At 44.2% G+C, this 26,381-nt stretch overlaps 3 protein-coding genes across 3 annotated transcripts; 2 read left to right on the top strand and 1 right to left on the bottom strand.

Moving 5' to 3' along the window:
* Nucleotides 1–4,604: 4,604 nt before the first annotated feature.
* On the bottom strand, nt 4,605–10,271 carry luc7l3 (LUC7-like 3 pre-mRNA splicing factor). Its single transcript, XM_068749805.1, has 11 exons — nt 10,100–10,271; nt 9,516–9,582; nt 9,381–9,420; nt 9,154–9,298; nt 8,988–9,062; nt 8,708–8,812; nt 8,448–8,609; nt 7,856–8,235; nt 7,109–7,347; nt 6,746–6,960; nt 4,605–5,246 (listed from the first exon to the last, which is right to left on the bottom strand). The coding sequence occupies exons 1-10, from the start codon at nt 10,196–10,198 to the stop codon at nt 6,779–6,781; spliced, it is 1,494 nt and encodes a 497-aa protein (XP_068605906.1). The 5' UTR covers nt 10,199–10,271; the 3' UTR covers nt 4,605–5,246; nt 6,746–6,778.
* An 825-nt stretch (nt 10,272–11,096) lies between these two features.
* ankrd40 (ankyrin repeat domain 40) lies at nt 11,097–13,472 on the top strand. Its single transcript, XM_068750333.1, has 5 exons — nt 11,097–11,230; nt 11,697–11,845; nt 12,029–12,667; nt 12,980–13,161; nt 13,329–13,472. The coding sequence occupies exons 1-5, from the start codon at nt 11,097–11,099 to the stop codon at nt 13,470–13,472; spliced, it is 1,248 nt and encodes a 415-aa protein (XP_068606434.1).
* Nucleotides 13,473–19,261: 5,789 nt separating this feature from the next.
* Nucleotides 19,262–21,307, top strand: wfikkn2a (info WAP, follistatin/kazal, immunoglobulin, kunitz and netrin domain containing 2a). The gene is made up of 3 exons (XM_068750184.1): nt 19,262–19,474; nt 19,639–19,955; nt 20,107–21,307. Exons 1-3 carry the CDS (start codon nt 19,262–19,264, stop codon nt 21,305–21,307), a joined length of 1,731 nt encoding a protein of 576 aa, XP_068606285.1.
* Nucleotides 21,308–26,381: the final 5,074 nt, after the last annotated feature.

Here is a 26,381-nt window from a genome sequence, read left to right on the forward strand (position 1 = left end):
GTACTTGGTGCTAATTTGCTAAACAGGCAAATGATTTTTATGGTGTGTAAAGGAAACGGGTAATGTCAGAACCACAATACATTTACGGGCTGGGATTATTATGGTTTACATTGGGATAAGATGAAGCACCATATTAACGTGCAAATGACATCAGTGCCGAGAGGCAGGCTGCCTTTATTTGATGTGACTTCGGCGTTTGTATCTTCACGCCATCCTTGTGTCACTATGCAACATCCCATGTCTTCATAGATTGTTCAAGCCCCTCCCCTCCACAAAGGCAGACGTGTTCTTTTGAAATCACCACAGTGAAAATGGTGCTTCTATTCAAGAAAAGGTTCCACTTTGAAGCCAAACGACAAGCTTTTATTTGGTTATCTCATTGTATTCCCATGTGCGATGCCACACAGCACCCTGAGGGGTCTAACAAACACCCAGGACCCTCCCTGTCATCCACAACACAACTGACAAAAGGACTGTATAGGAAGGGAGGAAGGGGGGGCGGGGGGGGAAAGGTCCTTTTTATGTTTGAACTAGAACAGAGGGGGATTTGCAGTTGATCACATTGCCTAATGACGTGCCTAATTAATCTGATACATAATTCATGTCTTGGAGAAGTGAGCTGTAAAGGAGGAGGGGTGGGAAAGGGAGAAGACGAGAATGCACCATCAGCGTTCTTCTGGATAGGTGAAGCTAGAAGGAGAACACTGGAGTGGGTATTCATGTTTGTCAAACATACTGTGGGTTTGCTAGAAGAACATTTTAATACAACAGATCATTATGGATGAGGCATTGTTTTAAATAATGAAATGTTTTTCTCAATGAGCTGGCGTCTCATCCGGGGTGTACCCCGCCCCTCGCCCAGCTGGGATAGGCTCCGGCAGACCCGTGACCCGCGAGGCAGATAAAGCGGCTGTAGAAGATGAGAGTCAGTTCAAATCAAAGGTGACTAATCCATGATTGAAGTAACTCCCTCTTAGACAATAAAAGCACAAATCATGAAATAATCAATAGTGCATCTTTCTGCTACACATAGGAGTGCAATCAATCTTGCTTTCATACAAGTGGGAAATGAATGTCGATCTAATGGCAATATACAGACAATGGTTCAGTCAATACCAACGGACCTTGAGAACAATGATCGCTCATGGCTGACAAGGATTAAAAAGGAGCGTCTTGGATTCATGGGAAGCCTTTGGCTGCCACTGTGTGAAATCAATAACTAGACGTTGGGATGCTGAACTCATCAGTGGGCGAGGAAGTCGCCATCATGTTGGTGCACCTAAAACACAGTGCATTTGATTTGGCCCCTTTGTTATTGTCAGCTTCATGAAAGCAGCTCTTTTCTCTTTTCATTGCTTTACATTAGGCAGCAAGACTTTGGCAGGAATTTTCTTCTCCCAAAGGTTTCTCTCCCACCCATATCGGCAGAAACACAGAAGCCGTTTTGTTAGTGCTTTGTTTTTTTGTTTTTGCTCTTGTCACTCTCTCTTTCCAACTATTCTTTCTTGAGCTTTCAGAGGAGGGAGATCTCACTGGCTGCCACCTTGGCTCTTGGCATGAGGTGGCTCGATTTGGGCCAAACTGCAAGCAACATAGGAATTAAAAAAAAAAAAAAAATGCAAAGAAAGACAGCACATGAAGGAAGAGACTGTCATAGAGAGAGAGGCAGAAATAAGAGAAGAGCTGTTATCCATTGATCGGGAGCCCATTCCTATGGTGGAGCCATCTGCCGAGACAAGGAGAGAGACGAAGCGCAGTGCAAACACTGAAACATGATCCATTGTTAATAATGACAATGTTAAAGTGTGCGGGGGAAACCATTGAAAGCCTGACAGAAGCCTTACAGCCCAAACCTTCAAACCCAGTAGAATCAAACCTACCTTCGCGAAAGCGATAAATAAATTCACGCTGAGCTTTTGCAGAGACGACTCGACGGTGATTTTATGAGCTTCAGCCGTTGTTCCGGGCAGCATGCAAGTCAGAGAGGGAATTTGTTCTGAGATTTGGGAACATGGATCCTACCTAAACGTTGCACATGGTCCTCGATGGTGTAGTCACACCTGCTGCATTGGGTTCGGGGGGATTTGGGTGTTTCATTTTGGTGAAACTTGTAATGAGTGCGCAAAGTGGGAAGGAAACGTGTGATCCTTCTATTGTGTTGGGCGCAGTGTTTGTGTGTGGAACGGATGATAAGAGGATGCGATGCTGTCTACTGCCGTTGGAAAGGGCAGATGTGTTACCGTCTGCCACCCTTGGAGAGGCCTGTGGTGTCGGGTGCGGTTGTCTCTGTGTGTCCTCGGCAGTGGGCGTATCGAGAACAAAGGAAGTTCAGCAGTTCAGTAAGTAAGTCAGCATAATAGACATGTTTAGAACACTATTAATGAGTAGCTTCCACAAGCTCAGCACAAACAGCTCTGGGGGCTGAAGTTACCCCCCCCCCCCCTTTCAGAGCTGACTGACAGCTGACATAATCTGCGTGTGTGTGTGTGTGTGGATGATGAATCAGACAGCACGGCGACAGCCCTGATGAATTGCCTCCTCCACTGCATAATCTACATGCTGCGTTCCCTCCCGACCTTCACTTGAGATTGACTGTCTGTGAGACGAAAGAGTGAAAGTAAAGAAAGGAAGAGACAATCCATCTCCATTATCCTTTTCACCCTGGTTATTTAGCCTCACATCTCTCCCCTCGTTTTCTGCTCTATCACATCTTTCACTGCTCTTGCTACAGCTTCCTCCAGTTCTTCCAGGACGGCTCCATCTCCTACCCCGGGGGGGTCCAATGTACTGCAGGGGACACTGGAGTAAGGATTCCCCCATGCTCATGTCTATGAATCCACATGCTTTACTGCACTCCATGTCTAATACAGTAAATGCTGCATCTGTGCTTCTGTACGCGCTCACTGAAAAATAGGTGGACACTGTCCCCTGCTGTTCAGAAACAGGAAGACGCTTCCTGGATCTGCATTAACGCCCAAAGTGAGTCTCTCATCGCCACCTGCCCCGTGAATCCAGCTGTTCGCCGTGTATATCTGCAGCTGCTGGGTGGAAATCGATTTCTCCTCGTGCGTTACGGTAATTGTTCCATATTTGAGACAAATAAATGAAGCCCACTACTTTTGTAGTGGGCTTCAGAGGCATCCAAGACAGATCAGTGCAAAGGGCAAACACAAGTTATTATAAATCTTTATACGTTAAGCTGCAATGTTATACAGATCTCATAACTCTGTGTGCAGCTGTTTGGACAGGCTGTCAGGCCACTTGAATGGTGTTCTATTCATCTCTGACAGCTCCCAACAGATGGTCAGTGACCTCAAATGTTCAGTCAACCCTTTTGGGATTCATAAGCACCCGCAGATGCTCCATGGAGTAAGAATCTGGGCCCTGACCCAAAATATCAGAGAATGCTGCTTAGACCAGGGCTTTGTTGGTCACTGTGTGCTGCAGTTTTAGCTCCTTCAAAACACTTCAGAGAGGAATTATGTCTGAGCAGATCGACTTTACTTTGTCCAAATCCATCTCAATTGAAAGCATCTTCCAAAAACAAATTTAAGATCAAATCTTCCCATTGTTTCTTCTTCTTAACCATCTTTGTGCGCTTTGTGATCAGCTGCATGCAAGGTATCTCAAAGCTTGCAGAAAATAAAAAGGCATCCCTAACTTGCAAAATACTGCAGCGTTTGAGAGGCCGGCTTGACTCTAGCCGGACAATCTTTGCGTAAATTGTGAGACGTAAGCCTGCGATACAAATCCAGCAGAAAATAGATGTGGAAAGTATTCCTTTGCAAGATATCTCAAAAAGAGTGACAGACTTTGTGTTGGGGTGGATGTTGGGCCAATGAACAGCAGAACATCATTGCAGCTTTTTCATATTGTTCAAGATAGAACCTTTTTTAATGCCTTATACTGGTCCCATTAAAGGCCTCTCTATTAATCATTTAACAGGAAATCGACGGTTTTGAAGGTCAAGCATAATAAAGCGGTGACCTTCGACTTTCAGCAAGATAAGCACGCTCAGCAGTCACTTGAGCAAGAAGCTCTCGCCATTTGAGATAAATTAAAATGTGCCTTTACTGCACATCCAGGTGGGATGCCGTCAGTTTGGCAGCAACCTGGTTGCCCGGAGAGAATTTTCCTTATAATGGACATGACAATAAGCTATTTATCTAGGAGCACGTCTGGTTGCTGTTAGAAAGTTACCGTCACACAAATGTAAGATTAGTGACTCATGTTTTCCCTTCTGGTTATCACAGGAATGCTCTCATTAAATCTCAAACTGGCCAAACCAGCTCGTTTGGAAAGGCCCCAGGTTTTCGATGGACTTGATTGTGGTAAACTCTTTTGTTAATCTTAAACAAAAGCCGTGTGTGGTTGGAACTAGATCCTCGCCAGCACGGATTTCTTTTCCAGTCATGCAGCAGTGTGCTAAGCCCTTGTTGAGGTCAACAATTTAATACAAATCTAACAGCAGCAGTATTTTTTTTATATAATTTCTGTGTTTGTATGCAATCAATTCAAAATAATAATCCGATAACTAGAAATTAGACAACCTGCAACAAGTCACCCATGCATGGATAAGTGTGGTTTGGGAAATAAATCAAGCATTCAAGTTCAAGACAATTTTTTTATTCATCAAGACAACATTGAGACTAAAATCAGGGTAAAATTAAACAAATCTTCAGTCTTCAAAACGTACTTGTTCAAGATTTATTACTTTTTTTTCTTACAATGTGAAATCTAAGTGGAGGAGAGGAGACATGCCCCGTCACGGGACAAGCAATGTACATAATATACGTTCAACTGGCTAAAAAATAATAAAAAAAAAAGTCAGGAAGCGAAGTGGACCTGACAAACCAAAACAAACCACAAGCACGGTTTATATTTCATTTTCACTAAATGCCAGGAAACAAGGAGGATGTGTTAAGATTTTCAAAGTAAGAACACAAAAACCCATAATGACGTTTTCTAAGTTTGGTATATAAATGTGATGCCCGGCCGAACTCTAGACCAAGAAGTACATCAGATGAACCACAACTACCCTCATCTCGCCAAAATAGAAACATGTAATGGAACATGAAGATTCATGAATTAGTTCTCATTTACACATGTATGTTCATGTTTTTAAATAAGCCACTACAGATCTGTGGTTCACCTTGTTTTTAAGCAGCGAGGTTTCAGGATCAGGTTCAGGATGGGAGCTGTGGCGCTCTTCCACGTCTTCCTACACCAGATATCCCCAGCTTCCCCTGCCGAGTGAAAATGTCCACAAAATACAACTTTAGCAAAGGCTCCACAACAAGTGCTTGTAGCAGCAATACTGGTCAAATATATCCCTTAACTTAGCCAAGGGAAAATCACAAGAGATTTTCAATAAAGCACAAATGCTAGTCAAAATGTCAAACAGAGGAGTTCACCAGAACATACTGATCGATCACATGTTTCGATTTACTTTTAAACTCTTGTACAGAATTTTGCACGCAAGAGCTTAAATTCTTTTTATTCGACTTTGTACAATAAATAGATTGTGATCTTTTAAAAACACTTGCAACCCTGTTTGATATTCCTGATACCAACACCAAAGAGTGTCTGAGATTTTTTTTTTACAGATTCAATAACCAATGAGGGACAGAAACAAACACCAAAGGACTCATTTTGTAATAAAGTGTTGGTAGAGGTATATCAAGCAAGCTGTGTCGTGCATCTCGGCATTTAAAATATGCTTCTGATCTTTAATAGAATGACACCCCCCACCAACATATTAAACAAAGTTAATAGCAATAAAACAAAAACAAACAAACCCCCAAAAAAAATCTAGTGTTTCTTTTAAATTAATGTTCCGGAGAAATATATAATTGTTTTTTCTGGCAACAGCATTCAGAATATGGATGTGGGTAGAGAAAGGAGTACCTGGGGTGAGTACCTGCACAGTTTGACAGTCAGAGTATCCAAGATTTTTAATTTGCTCTGTTCTCATGTGGTCTCGCTCACAAACACCAACGCTGTGTGAGGTATGGGAAGTCAGCTGCAATTCATTCCATAAACCCTACCCTCCAGTTAGTTCGTTAACGTAAGGCCCCTGGTGCTTTAACACCCCCCAAACACACACTGCATGGCATCATCAGGCACAGTCAGCTGGACAACAAATCCATGGCATGTTGAAAATAAATGACATGTTTGCTTTTTTTCCCCCCACACACACACCTTTGATGACAGCTGGCCGGATATCTGTGTGTTTACATGCGAGCAGGAGAAATCCCTGCGATTAATGTGGCTGAATCGCTCTCCTTCAAAATGGCACTTTCCTACTTCAAAAGTAAAAACTAAAAGATAATTACAAATAAAAAAATATAAAAAAACAAGTAAAATACAGGCAGGAAAATTGATTGGACTGGTTAATATCTTTCTGCCATCGTGTCCACAAAGACGACTATGTTATGCTACGTTCTAAGCCGATACAAAACAAGAGTACCTCCGGGCACGTTTGCTCAGGGCTACACTGGCTTTTCCCTCTTGGCTTTGTGTGAATGTTTTCTACTTTCTTCTCATTCATCGGGCCTAGTCCTTCAGCTTCAGTGCATACTTATGATGCACTGTTCGAAAACAGGATAAAGATATATGCATGCAGTACAGAAGACAAAATCATAGGCATCAAACTGAATGTAAACAGGGTTGGGGGAGTGGGTCGAGGGGATGGGGTGGGGGAAGGGTGAGAGCCATGGGTTAGAAAGGAGGAGGCCACACTTACCTGAGCCTGATCTGAGGTCCTATCAGATCAGTTTTAATTGGACTGAGTGTCACCTTCAGAATGGAGGAGCTCTTGCTGGCCGTTAAGCAGAGGGGAGGAGGCGGCCGCCTCCGTCTCCATCGGCTCGGCTTCTGACAAAACCTTGCTGGAAGGTGCATCGTCGTCAGAGTGCTTGTCTTTCTTAGAGCTGCTCCTCTCCTCTGTGTTCTTACGATCTGGAAACGCACACCCCACCCAAAGGGTAAACATGTATCCTCGTCCCGTCTCCACTATGAACAGTAAGGTTTATGATGTTATTGCATCTGTTCTCTAAACTCAATGGGAGCGACTTTGCATGTGGTTCAAGCAAAACACATTTTGGACCTTTGTCTTTTGATGACCGCTCTCTGTCCTTCTCCCTCTCCTTGTCCTTGTCCCTGCTGTGGCTGCGATGATGGTGGGCTTTCCGGTCGGAGCTGCGCGACCTCTTCCTATCACGGCTGCGGGAACGGCGCTTTCTGTCGGAGCGCTCACGGCTGCGCCTCCTCTCCCTCTCTCTGTCCCTGTCCCTGTCCCGATCCCTGTCCCTCTCCCGATCCCTCTCCCGATCCCTGTCCCGGCTCCTTTAAAGAGATGGAGGGAAAACACTTAATCAGAAAACCAGTGAAAGTTGCATTAAAAAAGGAAACTTGATCATTAATTCCCCTCATACAGCAGTACGCATTCAGTTTTGTGTGTTTCATGGTAGGGATGCATCATGAAAAAGGGTTTTCAGCTGAAATATTAATGTTGAATCATTGCAATCCTGTAGGTAAGATGAAAATTAATTTAGCACCAGTTAAGGGTGAATTACCATGTTCAAATTTTCCAATTCGACATCAGACGATTTGCCAAATACATGAAAAGTTAGGTTCTACAGTTCCACACTTGTGCCAATAACTCCAGCATGAAGGCTACATTTTAACAACAGTGGAACGGAACGTCAGCCACAGGCCAATCTTCATGAAGTGAAAACATGGTCTTCCTGTAATCTAAAGTTTCATTCAGTGAGGTAGGACTCCATCTATCTGGTACAATGGATACAGACTGTGCCTCTACTCTGTACAGAGGCTTGATGGGAGTCAGCCGTACCTGCTGCGTTTGCGCTCCCTGTCTCTGTCTCTGTCCTTGTCTCTGCTCCTGGACCGGCGGCGATCACGGGATCTGCTCCGTTTCCTGTCTGATGCTCGACTGGAATGGCGGCTGTTGGAGTGGCTGCGACGTGATCTCCTGTCCCGCTCCCTCTCCCGGTCCCTATCTCTGTCCCGTTCTCTGTCTCTGTCTCTCTCCCTCTCGCGCTCCCTCTCCCGTTCTTTCTCCTTCTCACGTTCTTTTTCACGCTCCTTCTCCTTTTCTTCCTCCTCTTTGCGCTTTTTTTCTCTCTCTTCCCTCTCACGCTCTCGGTCTTCTCTCTCCCTCTTGACAGCTGGGGTTTCGCCTGGGGGGTCTTCTGGCCGGCGATGTAACTTCTCCTAAGATTTCAAAGAATACAGAATACATTTTTACAGTCAAAAAAGTAGCAACAATTTTGATTTGTTTCTCATTTCAAAACTTTATATTTCAGACTGAATATTAATAGAGGACAAATATTTAAAAAAAAGATTTCCTTCTGGTGCAGTGAGGATTCTATAACTCGTACTAAAACTAAGTTTTATCTCTTGTTTTAGTCGGACGATTTCAATACCTTAAGCTCCTCGACAGTGGATTTGATCTTGGCGTAGCCCATGTGCTGTTTGCCCATCAAGTGGTCATCAACGCGAGATTGTGCATCACCCACAATGAGGAAGGCGCCACATACTTCACAAACCTCCATTTGTTTCTCCTGTGCTGCAAAGCTCTCAATCGTCTGGGTAAATTTAGAAGGAAAAGAAAGCAGTTAACTTAAGTGACAATATTACAAGAGCAGCACGGGCAGGAAGGTTAAGTCGGAGCGAGGTGACTCACTGAGGGATTGGAGCCAAGCAGCTCTCTTTCTTCTTTCAGCTGCTCCACCAGCTTCATCATTCCCTGGGCCTCCTCCACCCGACCCTCTGACCCCAGCTCCTCAATCTAAGCAAAAGTAGTAAAGTCTCGAGTAATCACAGTTAATGTCTAAACAACAAAAACAGAACACATTTCTGATGCATCAATGAGAACATGGTTCGGTTGTGTCTCATTAGATAGTAAAAATGTCCTCTTGTCCCAGTAGCTATCAAATGACTGAGGTTATGAAAGTGTCCCAAACCTGCATGACCAGGTCTTCGATCTTCTCTGTCAGCACCTGACCTTTTTCATCATTCTTTCCCGATGGACCAGGGCCCTGCAAAAGTAAACCCTATGTGAACCATGAATATCACTGCAGTGGCAAGCAAAGGTTAAAGTTCATTATGACTCAGAACAGAAGCACAAACCCCTGCATTCTGCTGGGCCTGGGAAAGTGCAAGACGAGCATGTCCTCTACGAATGCGCCGTTCCACCTCCGCCAAAAGGGACTGCAGATAACGCAAGAAGTCGCGCTCATAGCCCTCCTTCATGAACCGGGAGCTTTTCTCATACCTGGATATAGTTTTAGTGGTAAATATATGACGACATATTTCAAATAATGATTGAAGAAAACAAAACAAATATCAGAACATACGTTGTCCTTAGATTTTCATCATGGATTTTCTCACAGGGTCCTGTAAAAAAAAATTGAGAAATTGTATTATTATATATTTAAAAAAAAAAGCATCTTATTGTATTGAAACTAAAAATCTACTATCACATGGCCTACCCAAATCTGAGCGGGTGTTCGTGAATAGCTCAGCTGGGCAGAAGCCACACAGGTAGTACCGACATACCTGATGGAAAAAAAAAAACAGATATTATTACGATTAATTTCTCCAGAAATAGGTTCGAAGTCCCTAATCCCAAAACGCTGACGTTGCTTTAACTTCGTGGTGAGATTCGATTGAGGGCTAAAGCCATGAAACAAGACATCAAGTGACCTTATAGCCACACAGTAAGAGGAACATATGACGCTAATAAGAACACATGACAGCCAGACAGACAGAGTTTAGGCTCGTATCATTATACAGGGAGATTTCTCGTCTTACTTACTGTTATCTAATAAAAACACGTTAGCATTAGCAATGTCCACTGCTAACTCGTTAACACGAGTGACTACACAAGTCACATTTATACAGGGCACCAATTTCAACGTTGTTGATTAAAATCTGTTATAATCATCTAGCACTTATCTGAACGTTTTATTTCTAATCAACCACCCCACGCTACTAGCTCAAGCATTTTGTTTTGCGAACCTTCTTTTCGCTTTTTGAATTAGCTAGGATAGCATTAGCTAGAATGCTAACTTACGCTCTCGTCGTCCCATCGCACATTGCATCGTTTCTCATCAGGAGCCAAGTTTCTATCTCGGCCCATCAGCTCATCGAGCAGTTGGGCTGCCGAGAGCATTTTGCCTGAAAGTATGTAACCTACAGTCAAAGCAACACAATATCTATTGAATAATAAATTCAAACCATGCACTACGCGGTAAGTACTATCCAAAATGGCAGCCAGTTACAACAACGCCCGCATAGAAACAACCACGGAGCGGTAGCTGCAGCGCCTTTGCCCTCTGACCCGGAAGTGCAACTTTAACTAGAAAATTAAGTAAAACATGGAGAAAGTTACCTGAAGGGTTAGGGTCACACCAGGAATCCATTTTTAGGGCAGAATATTCAGAATCTAGCTCCAGCTCTCAACGTGGGATTCCAAGGTATTATAAAAGTTTCCTATTGTGGAGACGAGAAAAGTCTTTAAAATGGGTTCAATAAAAGTCATTGTTTTTAAACGCCAGAAATTTAGGATTAACATATAAACATATATGTGTCGATAAATTTCATTTTTACAGACGCATTCTTAACACAAGTGGCTATCACTGCAAGGCGTCATTTTCAAGTGGGAACCAATGTTTGCGTGTTACACGCTAAGATGCCCCCCGATGAGGCGGTGATGTTTCTGGAAGCCAGTTCCGACGGAGCTCTGACACCACTGAGAGATTAAATGAGTGTTCGCAGCGGGGCTAGAACGTGACAGGCGGACGTTTTAGATTATAAACCAAAGACTCTGACCATCAACACGGAGTTGCATGAGCCGAAATAGTTTGTTGCTACAAGCTAGCACCAATGATCGCTAGCGCCGCGTAAAGCTAGGCGGAAGGTTCGATTCTCCGGTTAGCTAATGCTGGTTTGTCAGCTCTATGTGTAGTTGGTCTGTGTGGCATTTGTCGTTAGTTGATTAGCATTGACAGCTTAATCCGAACGGCTTCCGTTCATCCTATGACCTCACAGCGCTAGTTGCCCATCCGAAAATGTCCACCACTTCGTTGGATAAGCAACTGCAGGAGCAACTCAGAGAGGCGTCTGCCCTCGGGGATATCGACGAAGTGCGGACGCTGGTGGAAAGTGGAGTGAATGTCAATTCACAGAATGAAATAAACGGATGGTGAGTGTTTACTTTCGACCGCATCAAACCGGCATTTTCTCATTCACTTGAAAAGTTCGGTGTTGCTCAGTGCGTGTTTGCGTTTGAAGCGGCCATTGTTATCTAATTACACAGAGCAAGGCTGCGCTATCTATAATTGCGGGATGGTTCGGAGTGTAAAGTGAATGACATGGGAATTAACTCGTGACAAATATATCCACAGAGGAGATCCATTTGAATTACGTCATAGGAATGTTCCCTGTGATATAACGTTCTACAAGTATGCAGCTTAAATAAATATAACGTTGGTCCGGCCTAGAAAAAAGTGTAGCAAGACTATTTGATTTCTGCTTTAGAGGCAGTATCTATAATGGATGTTATCTTGGACACCTGGAATAAATGGAGTGTCTAATAAATGTGATATTTATCAGCATAATAGATATTTTGGGTCTGTTAAACTGCGGCTCGTCTTCCATTATCCCACTAGGACATGCCTGCACTGGGCATGCAAGAGGAACCATAAGCACATAGTGTCCTACTTGCTTGCCAGCGGCGCAGACAAGGAAATCCTGACGGCTAAAGATGAGCTGGCCTCACAACTCACATCCAAGCCGGAGATCAAACGACTTTTAGGAGGTAAACTGAACCTTTCTCACCCTCCTGATCCCTGTTTGCTCCGCAGTCAAGGTGGCATTGATATGTAGCGGACAGTTTCTAACCTGCACGAGGTTCATAAAGAAAAAAATCCCAGTCTGTAATTTAAAATTAAAAAAAATTAAAGTAGAATGTGCTCTTTTTTTATGAATATCGTTGCTACAGTTGAAGTGGAGGAAGTGCCTGAAGTCAAGGAGCCGGAGTTGCCAATCATCCCCAACTACCTGTCTAACCCACCCTTCATGTACTCTAACAAGTCGGATGTCCTGATGATGACCCAGCACCGTGCGCAGAACGGTTCTGGAGAGCACAGTGAGGACACCCCAAGCGATTCAGCCTCTCTTTCCCCGGCTCACGAGTCCCAAAAATCACAGAGCCTTCTTTCTGACTGCACCCCTTCTCCCCCAAACCCCCCGACCCAGCGGCAAGCCCATGCCGGCGAGTTCCTTCCTGTGACTGAACAAAACGGTATGCCGCCCGGCTCGGCCTCATCACTCAATCATACTGCTGTTAACCGTGGGGTGCCCATGGACGTGTCGGTCGAGCCACACCTCGTCAACCATGCAGACTACCCACATGCAGCGGCGCACAACGGCACCCTGTGCTCGCCTCCGTTGCCCTCAAATAGCCCCGGCGGCGGCGGCGGCGGCGGGGGCCAGGTCCCGGCCTCGGTTGCCGGCGCCAACCCGACTATGAGCAGGCAGCCGTCTATCCCACAGCAGCTGAGCTGCAGCCAGAATGGCGGCGCTGTGCCGGCCTTTCAGCCTTTCTTCTTCACCAGCACCTTCCCTGTCAACGTGCACGGTGAGTGTGAGCGTGTGTTTTGTTACATTCACACGCCACATCAGTCATCGCATTCAAGTCGATCGGGATGATTCTTGTTTGCCCGCATGCTAGCAGCTATTAGAAAAACGAGCGTTTTATTTATGTGTTAAAAGGAGGTGAAACGGGCTCGACTATGTCCTGGACCGTTGCTGTATTGCTTTACAGACTTCGTGCACGAGACGTGCTCAATCATACATGAGACGTCTTTCAAAAGACTCGGACATTATTTTTTTTTTTTATCAACTCATTGGAAAAAGCTCAAACAGAAGTATTACTTTGCGTCCTTTCCAGAGCTGGTGTTGAAGGTGCGTATCCAGAACCCCAACGCGCGGGAGAACGACTTTATCGAGGTAGAACTGGACCGCCAGGAGCTCACCTATCGCTCCCTGCTAAGGGTCTGCTGCCGTGAGCTAGATATCAGCTCCGAGCACGTGGAGAAGATCCGCAAGCTGCCGAACACCATGCTGAGAAAGGTATGGAAAGAGCTGCACAGTGTCCAGTCGTGATGTTTAGAGTCTAATCCAGGCTCTGGAGCTCCACAACACGTTGCTGCTGCACCTTTGAATAATCTCATGCAGCTTTCTTCACATGTTTCCTGGTGAGATTGTTTCACATATAATTTCTTCCTCTCCTGTCCCAGGACAAGGATGTTGCTCGGCTGCAGGACTTCCAGGAGCTGGAGGTTGTGTTGGAGAAGGCCGAGGGTCTGTCCCTTTTCTCTGGGTCTGGGAGCCTAACGGATAGACCCTGTTACAACATGAGGGCCTCCCGCCTCACCTACTAGAGTCGCCACAGAGCCTGAGCTTCCCTACAAACGGCTGCCCGCCCGGGGCCTTGTTGCAGCTTCGTCTGGCTTTGGTGTTTTGCCAGTTTTCTAACTGGAATTAGATTTTTCAAGCTCTCTAGCTTATCGCCTTCTTCCTGTCCTCTGGCTCCCCCGCAGCTTCGGTGTTTCCAACCTGTTCTAAGCAATTGCAAATGCATGGTCTCCCCGATTATGTGCGGAAGTGTTCGGGCCCCTCTCTTTATCTCCTCCCTTCTCCACCTGCACTTTTTTCCCATGGTTCCAGTGCAGGCTGGATTTACTTGGGTTTCTTTTAATAGCCTTATATGGACACGGCATCCCTGCCTTTGCGGACGATGGAACGAAGAGGGAGACCTGAACAAAGAGCCGAGGACGGCAGGAAGGACTCGCACACGGCAGTGTGAACTTCTAACAAATCGACCTCGAGAGTGTTTCCTGATTCTAGCTGGTGTACACACTTTCATCCATGTTTTATTTCTAAATGTTTCGGATGGAGGGAATCCGTTATCGTCTTAAATCTTAAAGATGGCGGTGATCCGACAGGGTGAAGCAATCGCTGGGCTACGAGTACTTTATTTTTGTGACATACATGCAGTGCGCTTTCATCGACGGGTTGGGCACGTTGGAGTAGAAGTACTGGTTTCCATATCAGTCATACATCGCGGAAAAATCATTTGCTTTATTTGCGTTTGATTTAATTAGAGGTTCATTTGCAGTAACTTGAAACTTTTTTTTTATTTTGTTTGATGCATCGCCGTTTATTTACATTAAGGTGTCGTGTTAGCATAAAGACAAATTAACAACTGTGAAGTGTTTCTTTTAATTAGCGTTTTCTGTGCTAACCGGAGCCATAAATCGCTCTTTATAGCCGCAAGGCTCCGGGTGCCAGCGAAGGTTCTGTTGCTGTGTTTGACTTTGGTTGTTGGTGAAGTTACACCTTCATTCGGCGTCCTTCTGTTTAACTGTTAGAAGAGAAACCAAAAACTAATCTATCCTGTTGAAACATTTGCTGCAGAGTAAAAATGAAGAAACACAGTGAGGGCAAAGGCTGCGAGGGTTTGTTCCTGACACCCTGGTTAGTGCTTCCTCGTTCCTTCAGCGTAATCTCTGCTGTGATTATCATTGCCTCGCCTCAAAACGTCGGCTATTTACTTCATGTACGTTGAATAAATATCTTCGAAAAAGCAACGGGAATAGACGTGGCTTCAGGTTGGCCGGTCTAGTGCTCATATATACTTTTTGATTTTTAAAAAGGTTCCTGCTGGGGTATCTTAATCAGAACGTCGGCATCTGACTTGAATGGAAACTGACAGGAAATGTCATTCTGATACTGTGTATTAAGGATTTAGCCGGGCCGTGACGCGTCAGACAATAATATGCTGCTTTCACCAATTTAGAGTCCTTTTAATTCTCAATGCTGGGCCTGGTTTAAATGAAGCTTTGCAGTAGGTGGACACTACACAATATTATTATCCAGTGGTTACTGTTCACATGTACACCTGGAGGTCTTACTGTATTTGTTCTGATATGTTTTATTTTATTTTAAACCAGCTAGGCCTGTTGTGTTAGTGTCAAAGTCTGCGAGAAAGAGTTCAATAAAGGGATTAGAAGAGCGGCGATGCTACAGTTGAAGCCGAGAGTATGATGGAAGAAGATAAAGAATGTTTGCAAAATGTTTTCAGTCAGACGGCAAGACGATCAAGAGTTCTTATATTCAGTTTTAAGCTATGTTCAGCGTTCTCTTGAGTTATGCCACTTGTTCAAGGCAGGAACGCCATGGAGGACATGGGACGATGAATGGAGGCGTTTTGTGCCCTGGGTTCGAGTGTGAGCTGCATGTTTGAATTGGGTTTTTATAGGATCTTCAGTTCCTTATATGGAAAGGAGATGATGAAGGTTCTGTCTGTGACGCTCATTGTTTTAGAAAAAGCAGAATACAGTTTAACTTAACCTATGCATTCAGAGTGATATTTTTATATACAAGTACGTCCTGTGTACTTGTAGAAATATAGGAATAATCTTGTTAAAGCAGTGTTTTGATTTGTTTTTTTGTTCTCGAGACCTGTATCTGTTCTTTGATAAAAGCATGGTGAATTACTTGAGCTCCTCTTTATTTTTTCTGTCAAACTGTCCGTGTGTTTCTAAAGGTGTCTGTTAATAGTATGTTATTAAGTAGCGCTCTAATTATCTTAGTTTCAGCTCACAGCCAATAGGGGGTGCAGACGTGCAACCTTTGCATAATCTCAGTGTCAAATTAAAATCTCCACCTTTCGTGAAGAGAATATGGCCTTTTCTTTGATTTAGTGAAGCTCATTAAAGTAATACAAAAGTGCTTTACACAATAGAAACACCAGACAAGCTAAGACAAAAAAAAATTCCTTGTCATTCCCAATCTCAACAATCCTTATCCGCATTACAGGTAAAAAAGTTGTGTTGAATTAACTCATTCACACGTTTGTAAATTCGCTGTGGAAAAACTGGAGGAAGTTAAAGCTAAAACAATTTCAAGGATGAAAACAAACAAAACAGAAATATAATAAGTAAATAAAAACATTACACGCAGAGACAAGAAATGTATAATATAAACTAAACGGAAGAGCAGAAGCATAGATACATCAAATGTTCATCATGTGCTGACTCATGTTTTACTGTTTATTTTACATTATGCTCAACAGAAATTAAACTAAGTCTTACATAACCAATGAAAAACAGAACCGAACGCTACTCACCGCTCAGACATGCACTTTCACAGATTGAGTTTCCTTTAAACCTTCACCACATCTATCTATTAATTTTCAAAACATTTCTCACTACATAAAACATTGTGTGTTTCCAACACTAAAAACTGCCCCCCCCCCCCCTTTGACGGCTCGGTTGTCTTGCCAGCTGTGGTTTTGTCATTCATTCACTTTTGACCCGTTTTTGCGCAACAGCCCGATATTGTACATTCTGTTATGTCCCCCCCTCTGATTTAAAGAACATAAACAACCCATAACTTACGTTTGCTCTGACACACTCTTGTATCTGTGAGATACTTTTCCTCTTCTTTGAAATGAATACAATGGTGTTTCATGTGGTGAGCAGATGTTGGGACAGTCTGGAGCACAAACGCAGCATAACCTGAGCAGAGCGGCGTTCAGAAAGGGCAATGTTTTTTTAGCTGTGTGCAATTGACATATCCGATGGAAAGGAATGTAAAACAGGATGTGTGCGTCTTACTGGACACGCCGGAAGCCGTGCATGTCTCGCGTTGGCCTGTCATGCTGTGCGTCTAGACTGGAGCTGAGGACTCGGCTTAGGGCCCTGCTTGTGGCTGGCCGTGTCTCTCTCCTTTGTTCTGGAGTGCAGACACTCATAATAAGCTTAGTGTAAACAGCATCGGTGTTTGAACCAGTTCCACCAGCTTCCCAGGCCTCGGCCGTGGGCAAAGACGAGCCGTGGACCTGCGTAGTCAAGAACCCCTAATAGCGTTCCAGCATGGAGGCCGATGGCGACGTTACTCACAAGTACATGCCTTGATCGATTGGCCCTTGGTACAAATTGTGCCCCTCTCTAAGAGGAATATTGCACAAATCCATAGATAGCTACTGCTTTGCAACACAAGTGCCACTAAGCACACTGAATGATTGCAGGGGAAGATAAATATTTGGGGAAGACGTGCTTATTCACTCTTTGCGGAAGTTTTTATTTTTATAATTAAAGCCAATATCAAATTTCGGCACAAGGCTCAAATCATTAGTTATTACGTTTATCTTAGCATGAGGAGGGAAACGGCTAATCTTGCTCTGTCGGGAACAAAATGTGCCAAGGAGGTTAAGATTTGCCTCTGTCTGTCTGTTTGTCTGTTAGCAAGACAACTCAAAAAGTTACAGACGGATATTAATTAGCTTTTCAGGAAATGTTGGGAAGGGGAGCAGGGAGAGGTGATTACATTTCGGTGATGATCCAGATGCAATCCTGGATTCTGGGCTACTTAAAAATTTTCATCACTGTTGCAATATACGGAGCTTTGAAATGTGTTCCTCAATATCTCGGTTGATTATTGACCGATGTTTATGGAATTTCACAAAAATTTCATGAAGGCTGGGGACCCAAGGAACTTCATCCGAATCGGATCTGGATTGCGGATACTGTCAAGATTTTTCAAAAATAGTGGTACACGGAAAAACTGCTAAACAAATAAAGGTTATTTTTACTAGTTTATTACAATAAAAGCAACGCCAACATCTGTAACTTTTATATTAGTGACTGCAGATTTTTATATTGCAAGAAAATGAACATCGATAGAGACATACTTGCATTGTTTTGTATTGTCGGGAAGGATGTCGAGGGTGCACGGAGGTCAAAGTCAAGGTCTGTGTGCAGACAATGTATGTGCTGATCTATAGATCACGGGGTCCTCTGTGTGGCTTTATTCAATTTGGGACATGCCCCCCAGCGTCGGCTATGCTGGGAATGCAGGCTGGAGGGGTGAAGGTTAGGGGGCGGATTGCCTGAGTGTGTGAGCAGACACTGAAAACACTCAGCCTGACTGTGTTGTTCATTTGAAGCCAAGTGTGTGTGGAAACATGTGTGTATTAGGGTGCCATTGTAAATCTGTACTGTATTCAAGCAATACAATTAAAGTATTTTAGTATCATCAGCCCATAATAATAATAATTAATTCATCTTCTTAACAGTTTTAAGAAGTTTTAATTTGAAATTCGATTTTGCATGTCTTTATGATTAAATTAAAAAAGCGTTGCTTGTTCCATACTCAATGTTAAAGCAAAACTTTAACAATTCTGACAAAGTTTTATAATTTGAAATCAAATGGGGAAAAGGATTTTTCTAATTCCCAGGTCATCCTGATGTGTGACGTCATCGCCGTCCAGGATGACCTGTTTGATCACTGAATGACATATAATCTGTATAATACACACTCAACTTCAGTTCAGACGGCATAACGGCGCAGCGCGTTCAAAGCGCTCACATTATTTGTTGACGACGCAAAAGTCAAGCCGGACATTTGGTGCCATCTTCTGGACAATGGCGTCTTGTTTAGGTGGACGCGACAGATACAGATTCATACCGAAACGGTGCCGGCCCATCCGGTACAAGAAGACGCAGTATTTTTAAGACGCAGTATTTTAGACGAATGTGTGACAATAATGATGTTTTAGAAAAGATGTGCCCAAAAACATGTCCTAATATGAAATATTTCGCCGTGACAAATATTTATAAAATGGAATAAGTCTATCTATAAACACAAAGTAACGTACACAGGGATCTATTCGGTAGGTTGTGCAATACTCATTTAAAATGTATATCTACACGATTGAAGTTATTGCTTGGATCACATGCTGAAAGGCATCATCATACTTTTGCGCGTTAAGGGTTAATCCATCGTGTATTACGCACAGGTGTCTCGCCCGTTCTGGATGAAAAAGCTCCCACAGTCCGTCGGAGACCGGGTTTTTCTTTTTTCTCCTTTCTTTAATTAAGTTGATCGTAACTGTAACTCAGCCGGGATTTGCTCTCCGACTGGACAAGCCGCTGTAATTCATGTAATTAAACCCGAACCGGGTTCGCGCACTGCAGCGCAGCTGATCTCCGCAACGAGCCCGATCCTGCGCTCTTTTCGCTCTCGAGCTGATCTTATGATAGAAAAATTAACTTCTCCTAACTTGTTTGAAAATAATTTTTCGAACAAATAAGTTGCATTCAACTTCTTTAGATTTTTTTTTTTGGGGGGGGGGTGGGGGTGTCCGCTCTGTTACGCGTTGGACATGTGGTGGATGCTTTTCCCGCGATGGATCTGGTTTCTTCTGGGACACTGTTACACGATTCTTCTTTACATGGACAGCTGCCGAGTGAGAGCAATGCCTATGTCTGTGGCTAAAGTGGTGTACTCTCACGCAGGTATGTGTCCCAACGACCTGAACCCCAACCTGTGGGTGGATGCTATGAGCACATGCATGCGCGAGTGTGAATCTGATCAGGTGAGTCATTTTATATCTATCTATCTATCTATCTATCTATCTATCTATCTATCTATCTATCTACTCATCGGCACACAAATAAGGATTTCACAGAATCATTCCATCAAATCACACCTCAACTGTAAAATAGTGTCAAAAACATTTTGTTTCTTTTCCCACTTCAGGACTGTGAATCATTTGAAAAGTGTTGCCCTAACGTCTGCGGCAACAAGAGCTGTGTGGCAGCACGCTATATAGACATCAAGGGCAACAAGGGCCCCATTGGAATGCCTAAGGGCGCCACCTGCGACAAGTTCATGTGCTCTCAGCAAGGGTCCGAGTGTGACATCTGGGACGGCCAGCCTGTTTGTAAGTGCCGCGACCGTTGTGAGAGAGAACCCCACTTCACGTGTGCGTCTGACGGCATGACCTATTATAACAAGTGCTACATGGATGCGGAGGCCTGTTCCAAGGGTATCTCTATCTCTGAGGTCACCTGCAGGTAACATGTTAAGTATTTTAGATCTCTACTTTTGTTATTGGCGTTATGAGGTAACGTCTTGTTTTAGTCCTCAAAATTAAGAGTCACTTTGTGTACACTCTAACGATTCACTTGCTGTGATTAAATCATTTCTTATTTGACCCACCTACAGGTACCACTTGACCTGGCCAAACACTAGTCCAATCCCAGTAGAGACCACCTTGCATCCCACCACTGCGCTCCAGACCACCCTCCCAGCTAACATCCAGCTCCCCGCCATACACAGCGGCCCCACCCAGCAGGCTGTTTTTGTGGGCGAGACGGCGAGCTTCCTGTGCGAGGTATCTGGGAAGCCACGCCCGGAAATCACCTGGGAGAAACAACTGAAGGGCAAAGAGAACGCCGTTATGAGACCCAACCACGTCCGAGGGAACGTTGTGGTCACCAACATTGGCCAGCTGGTCATTTACAACGCGCAGCTTCATGACGCCGGCATCTATACATGCACAGCCAGAAACGTTGGCGGGAGTGTGTCGTTGCACTTCCCCTTTGTGGTGATCAAAGGAGAAGCGAAGGGTAAGAACGCGCAGGAGAACAGCACCAACCTGCCATTTCCAGCCGAAGAGTGCCTCAAGGGTCCGGACATAGACGACTGTGGAGAGGAGAGCATGAGCTGGTACTACGAGCCCAAGAGGAACACCTGCTTCACCTTCACCTACAGCCAGTGCAACAAAAATCAAAACCATTTCAACACCTACGGAGCCTGCATGCTATCATGTGGAGCCGAGCTGGCGGCTCCCTGCAGCCTACCGAGCCTCCAAGGCCCCTGCAAGGCCTACGAGCCTCGCTGGGCTTACAGAAACAGCCTGAAAAAGTGCCAGTCCTTCGTGTTTGGAGGCTGCGGCGGCAACGAGAACAACTTTGGCTCCAAGGAGGCTTGTGAAGAGATGTGCCCCTTTCCAAAGAACCACAACTGCAAAATATGCAAACCTCGAGGCAAGATGATCACCAGCTTCTGCAGGAGTGACTTTGTGATCCTGGGGAGAGTCACCGAGCTGACGGAGGAGCAGGAGTCCGGCCACGCTTTGGTGACAGTGGAGGAGATCTTGAAGGATGAGAAGATGGGTCTGAGGTTCTTTGGCAAAGAGCCGCTGGAAGTGACTCTTCTGAACATGGACTGGAACTGCCCCTGCCCGAATATCACCACAGCCAATGGGCAGCTCATCATCATGGGGGACGTTCACAACGGGATGGCCGTCCTGCAACCCGACAGCTTCGTAGGCTCTTCCAGCACTCGTAAAAGCCGGAAGCTCCGAGAGATTGTCGACAAGAAAACGTGTGATTTCCTTAAAGATTTTTCCGCCTCCCAGTAGAGGCTTTCCGAAGGCACTTACAGTGTTTGATTGTCCTTCTAAGCTACGGTGACCTCACAAGTCTCAACCACTGCCACCAAAACCAGGAAGTTACCTGCAAAGTAAATCCACATATTTTTTTTATTGGTCTCAGCTGTTTTCATTCATGATTTACTGCTGTCTCAAAACTATCCACAAAACCTTTATTTTATTTTTATTAGATCTAGCTTAGCTGGTTTTGATGGACCCACCTTGGGTGGACTGTATGGAAAAGGTGGGTAGAATAGTATTAGTAACAAAAGCATTTAACATGCACAAAGTTTTTAATCTTTGTAACTGAATTATAGAGCTCTGCTCCTAATGTTATACTGAACACACTAACGTGAGTCATCTAGAAGTTTGATTTGATATTATTGGCATGTTTATTTTTTTTGTAATCGTGTTTTCTTTTTAAATATAGACATTGTTTAATGTCAGTCCAAAGCACTTGGGCTTACAAGCAATGCAAAAAAACACAAGCCTCAGTTTAAGGACCAGAATCAAATAAGCTCTTCGGTTCCATTTTTATTTGGTGGAATCTATTTAGCTAAGTTTTAATTTACAGAACAGAATATATATATATGGACTTATGTACTTTGTATTTTTTTTTTTTTCTTCTTGAACTATTTCTCATACATGATGACGGAATTAATAAAGATGATTTAGAAAACAGTGCAGATGTCCTCGCTTTGTGATGTTTTAAAGCTGATCCGGGCATTGAAGACCAAAATACCCAGCATGCTCGCAGCTTATCAAAAGGCTCATGCAGGCAGTACATGTGTTGTTCTGTAGTTGACGCCCCTTCATCCCTGTCCACCTCCTTCAACTTGTGTTACACACACACACACACACTGAAGTCTGAAGCAGGGCACATTCCAGCCCAGCTGTGGTGGCCTGCAGAGCTGTATGGTGTGTTGTGTCTGGGTCTGGGGCCCTCACATAGCATACACCCCGCCGGCCGTCACTTGGCCTTGTGGCGGCCCCTTTCATGTGCGAGAGGCCAGGGTGAAGGGGAAGAGGAGGAGGAGGAGGAAGCCAGGGATGATGGCTGGTTCCCCCGCTTTCACTCACTCAGAGGGCCGCATCTGTGTTAAAGGGCCATTGCAGAGGAAGTGAACGTAAGCAAGCACAGCCCCTGAGTTAAACTAAACTAAACATGTTTGATGCTTTCATTTATTTCAAATGATCACAAACCCTGCTATGAAAGTTCCTATTTTTCACGAGTCTTGTATAAACCTTGGTGAGGACAAAATAAAGTCAATCGAAGAATGAAAACATGAATGGTGCGCAGGTGCGTGCCGTTAGAATGGCAGGTGAAAATGAGGCACCAGCAGCGGCAGGAAACCAAACATAAGGAGCCAGCCAGGCACTCAATGTTTTCCCCCTTCCCCCTCCTGCCCTTGTACCCCCCTTACCTAACTCCTTCCTCAGCCCTCATCCTCCACTGCCGACTCCCTCAGACGCAACAACCAGCGAGCCTTCAGAGCCGACCTCTGACCCTGCTAATGAAAAAGAGGCCACCAATGGGAAAGCCAGTTTCATTAGAACGGTTGACAAGTGTTAAGCGACTGGCTGAGCTCCAGACTAGCTTCACAGGGCCCCCTTGATGCCCTGAACTTCATAGCCGGCTGCTGACTTCAGTATCAAGTTCACTTAGAGACCCACCAGGCAGGCACCCTGCCAGACAGACCGTAATAATAAGCCAGACAGGCGCAAAGGGGGGGGGGGGGGGTCACAATGCCCTCAGTGACACAACCAGGCAGGAACTTGGTGACTGCTCGAAGCAAAGATGAAGCACATGCATGTTAAAGAGGTCTGCTGAGGTCCCATCGCCTCTGTAACGTCACAAAACAAGTGTTTGAGGACCGCTTAACGTTCATTTTTATAGCTTTTACAAACATTTTAAGTAGGAAAAGCGAGAAAAATGGATCTTGTGAGCGAAACACAGTGTTGATCATGATGTTTTCCACGGTGAGCTGTTTCGTCCAAACAGCGGGTCACACGTTATAGACACGCTTAAAGGTATACCAACAAAAACACTGGGACAACTCACACAGTGCCTCGTCAGTCAGAATGCATGCAGGAATGGATCATTTCTATCAATAATTCAACTGAATTCATGGCCAGATTGTAATGACCGTTTCAACGCTCGACATTATGGTTCATCATCCACTAGATGTCTGTGAAGGTTCTCTGTCATCCAGTAGATGGCAGCACAATACCAAACAACACTGACAACCACGAGCCTCCAGTAAACTGGCCAACCGTAGTTTATTTGTCACTGAATAATAATATTTTATAACTGTACACCGATAATAATAATACTAATAATATACTACTGCTACTAATGATTGCATTTATAATAAACTTGAAAACCACTCAGAGAGGACAGGCATCCACCAAGCAGCTAATTGCCCTCATAATTAGATTTACACTGTCGACATGGTGATCTGGATCATCATCAAAGGGTTCTAAATTGTTCTTGGTATCTTTGTACACAAACCATGAATAGTAAAAGTTAATCGGAGTTAATGTGTATAGAGATTGCCACCCTACATTAGATTCCATAACCACGGGTCAATAATCAACCGAGATATTGAGAAACAAATGTTGAAGCTCCATTTGACTGCAATGTTAACAAAGATTTCAAAGTGATCCAGAATCCAGGATCTCCTCTGGATCAACACCAAAATGTAATCAACTGTTCCTGGTAACATTCCAAACATTTATTGAAAATTTCATCGAGAGCCGTTGGTAACCTTTTGAGCCGAGACAGACAAACAAACCAACGTGGGCCGATCACATAACCCTCGCCTCGGCTGAGGTAATAATCACATAACAGTACACTGAGAATAAAAGAAAAAAAGCACTTCTGGGTATACTTCAAAACATAAAAACACAAACCCCCTCCCCCCAAAACAAACAACAACAAAAAGAAGACTTTCTTTGATTGAAGTGTACTGGGGTGGTTTTTCCTCTCAGAGAACTATCTTCCCTTTACAGTACAGCTCTACCCAACAAATACAAGCCCTCGGCCAGATGGACTGGAAGATTGCAAGAGGTGCACGGATGTGTACTCAAACTGAATGTGTGAAACCACATGCAGAGTAGCAGCTCTTCAATGCACAGCTGGTCTGTGTGGTGGGTTTGAATGAAGATGTGCCAGATGTTAAGGGATAGAAAGGACGAACCGAAAAATAGAGAGTCACAAATGACTGAGATTACGTGGAGTATGCAAGGAAAACGCAATCACATCCTTAATTCCATGAGTGCAGTGGATGAATGTTTAGGAGTTAAGGAGCATGAGCACAAGATGTCTTTTCTTACGATCACAAAATGTACATTTAATTTCGTAGAGAGTGATAAAGATTGAGAGGTTTAGGGTTAAGAGAGGAGGATCAAGGAAAAAAGGAGGCGATGGAAGGGGACAGAGAGGAGTCGGGGGGGGGGGGGGGGGGGGGGGGTATCAGGGGCCTGGGATCAGTGAACGATGAACAGAAAGGTCATTGTAACATAAGGAGGGTATAAATTGTCCAGAATATAAAACTGCTGCTGTCGACTCCAGAGGATTCTTTCCCCCCCCGTTATCTTCCTGCTTACTAAAAATAGTCCCTCAATGTGGGGAGAAAGTAGGACACTGTTACAGCTCACATTTCTCTCTTATAGCCATGCTTATTTGATTCTATCTAGACTAGGTAATAACAACACAAATGCTGCTACACAAACGTCTTAAACAAATGAGATCCATTTGCAAAGTTCTTCATGCAAACCCGCCAAGCATGAACAGAAACCAAGTTACTGAAGAGGAACCGCCTGGCGTGATGCGCCGACGAAACACTGAGCTCACTAAACATCGGATGTGGAACAGAAACACGTCTTGAGATTTGAAAACGCAATTTTACGTTCCATAACTCAGCACAAAAAACATTATGCTAATATTACGACTTTCATGGAAATACAGTGCAGATACAGTCAGGAGGAAATGAAACCACAACCCAACTGCTATAAAAACAATCCATCCTTACATATATATATATATAAAAAAAGGAAATCCCCTGAATCCCAGTGTGGAGATTAAACACAAATCAAAAATTACATTCACAAATGTGTGGATCAAAGACTGCAGGGAATAATTCACAGTGACAAAAAATGCTTGCACATACAAACACAAAAGCACAAAGGGGCCTGCAAGCATGGAATAAAAGGATGCATTTGAAGATTTTGAAGATTCAGACAGTGCTGTCAATGCATGATGGCGGCGGGCGGTCTCTTTAATCATGAGATGTCACGCTGCCAATCTGGTTATCATTCACGCCATACATGCACATTTGTACCCTTCTTTGCGCTGACAGCTTGTATTTGAACAGAAAGTCAGAGACAATGCATTAATTAAACTGCCCGTTTGTTTAGTTTGCAAAGGTAATTGTAAACACTGTAAGCAAAAAAAATAAAAATAATAATAATTGTCATTTTAGTCGCCCTTTTGTGAATAAGAGACGCAGAAATCACAAGTCCAAATAGAAGCAACACAGCAAGAGAGGGAAGAGTAGGGGGTGTGGCAAAAAGAGACAGAAAGGGGAGGGGGAGCAGATAAAAGGATGCCTGGGACAAAATGTTCTAATCCCACAGCAGCAGCATCACAGAGGGCTACTTAGAGATTTCACATTGCTTCTATTTAGGGATGAGGCTCGCTGTGATAGCGTGATGCAACAGAACGTCAGCTGCTACTGACGAGATGCATCGTCCTTCTCCGGGTGTAACTGTTCGGAATTATCTCCGATGTGCATCAATAAGAAAAACAACAACCTGCTGGGAGATGAAGGGAAGGGTAAAGCCGCTATTAGCCATGCTGGATTTACATTTAAAATGAAAGGGAGAGAAGGACGCCATCAGAGGCTGATGATGACCTTCTCATAGCATGTGCCATTTGTTAGGTTGAGCTGAGGGTGAGCTCAACCACGAGCACTGTTCCTTCACCTGAGGGGACCCGAGGCTCAGCTGAAATGCTGTAATTCTTTGCAGACACTGGAGGGAGTGATAGACTGCCAACCCGACA

Source organism: Brachionichthys hirsutus, chromosome 16 (genome assembly GCF_040956055.1).
Source record: "Brachionichthys hirsutus isolate HB-005 chromosome 16, CSIRO-AGI_Bhir_v1, whole genome shotgun sequence".
NCBI classification, from domain to species: domain Eukaryota; kingdom Metazoa; phylum Chordata; class Actinopteri; order Lophiiformes; family Brachionichthyidae; genus Brachionichthys; species Brachionichthys hirsutus.

What these genes read in the sequence shown, in the direction of transcription:
- wfikkn2a (XM_068750184.1), top strand. Translation starts at nt 19,262, where the DNA reads ATGTGGTGGATGCTTTTCCCGCGATGGATCTGGTTTCTTCTGGGACAC. An exon ending in GCGAGTGTGAATCTGATCAG is followed by an intron (nt 19,475 to 19,638) that starts GTGAGTCATTTT and finishes TTCCCACTTCAG; the next exon opens with GACTGTGAATCATTTGAAAA. An exon ending in ATCTCTGAGGTCACCTGCAG is followed by an intron (nt 19,956 to 20,106) that starts GTAACATGTTAA and finishes ACCCACCTACAG; the next exon opens with GTACCACTTGACCTGGCCAA.
- ankrd40 (XM_068750333.1), top strand. Translation starts at nt 11,097, where the DNA reads ATGTCCACCACTTCGTTGGATAAGCAACTGCAGGAGCAACTCAGAGAG. An exon ending in CTTCCCTGTCAACGTGCACG is followed by an intron (nt 12,668 to 12,979) that starts GTGAGTGTGAGC and finishes CGTCCTTTCCAG; the next exon opens with AGCTGGTGTTGAAGGTGCGT. An exon ending in CGAACACCATGCTGAGAAAG is followed by an intron (nt 13,162 to 13,328) that starts GTATGGAAAGAG and finishes CTCCTGTCCCAG; the next exon opens with GACAAGGATGTTGCTCGGCT.
- luc7l3 (XM_068749805.1), bottom strand. Translation starts at nt 10,198, where the DNA reads ATGCTCTCGGCAGCCCAACTGCTCGATGAGCTGATGGGCCGAGATAGA. An exon ending in GAACACCCGCTCAGATTTGG is followed by an intron (nt 9,421 to 9,515) that starts GTAGGCCATGTG and finishes TTTTTTTTACAG; the next exon opens with GACCCTGTGAGAAAATCCAT. An exon ending in TCGAAGACCTGGTCATGCAG is followed by an intron (nt 8,813 to 8,987) that starts GTTTGGGACACT and finishes ACTTTTGCTTAG; the next exon opens with ATTGAGGAGCTGGGGTCAGA.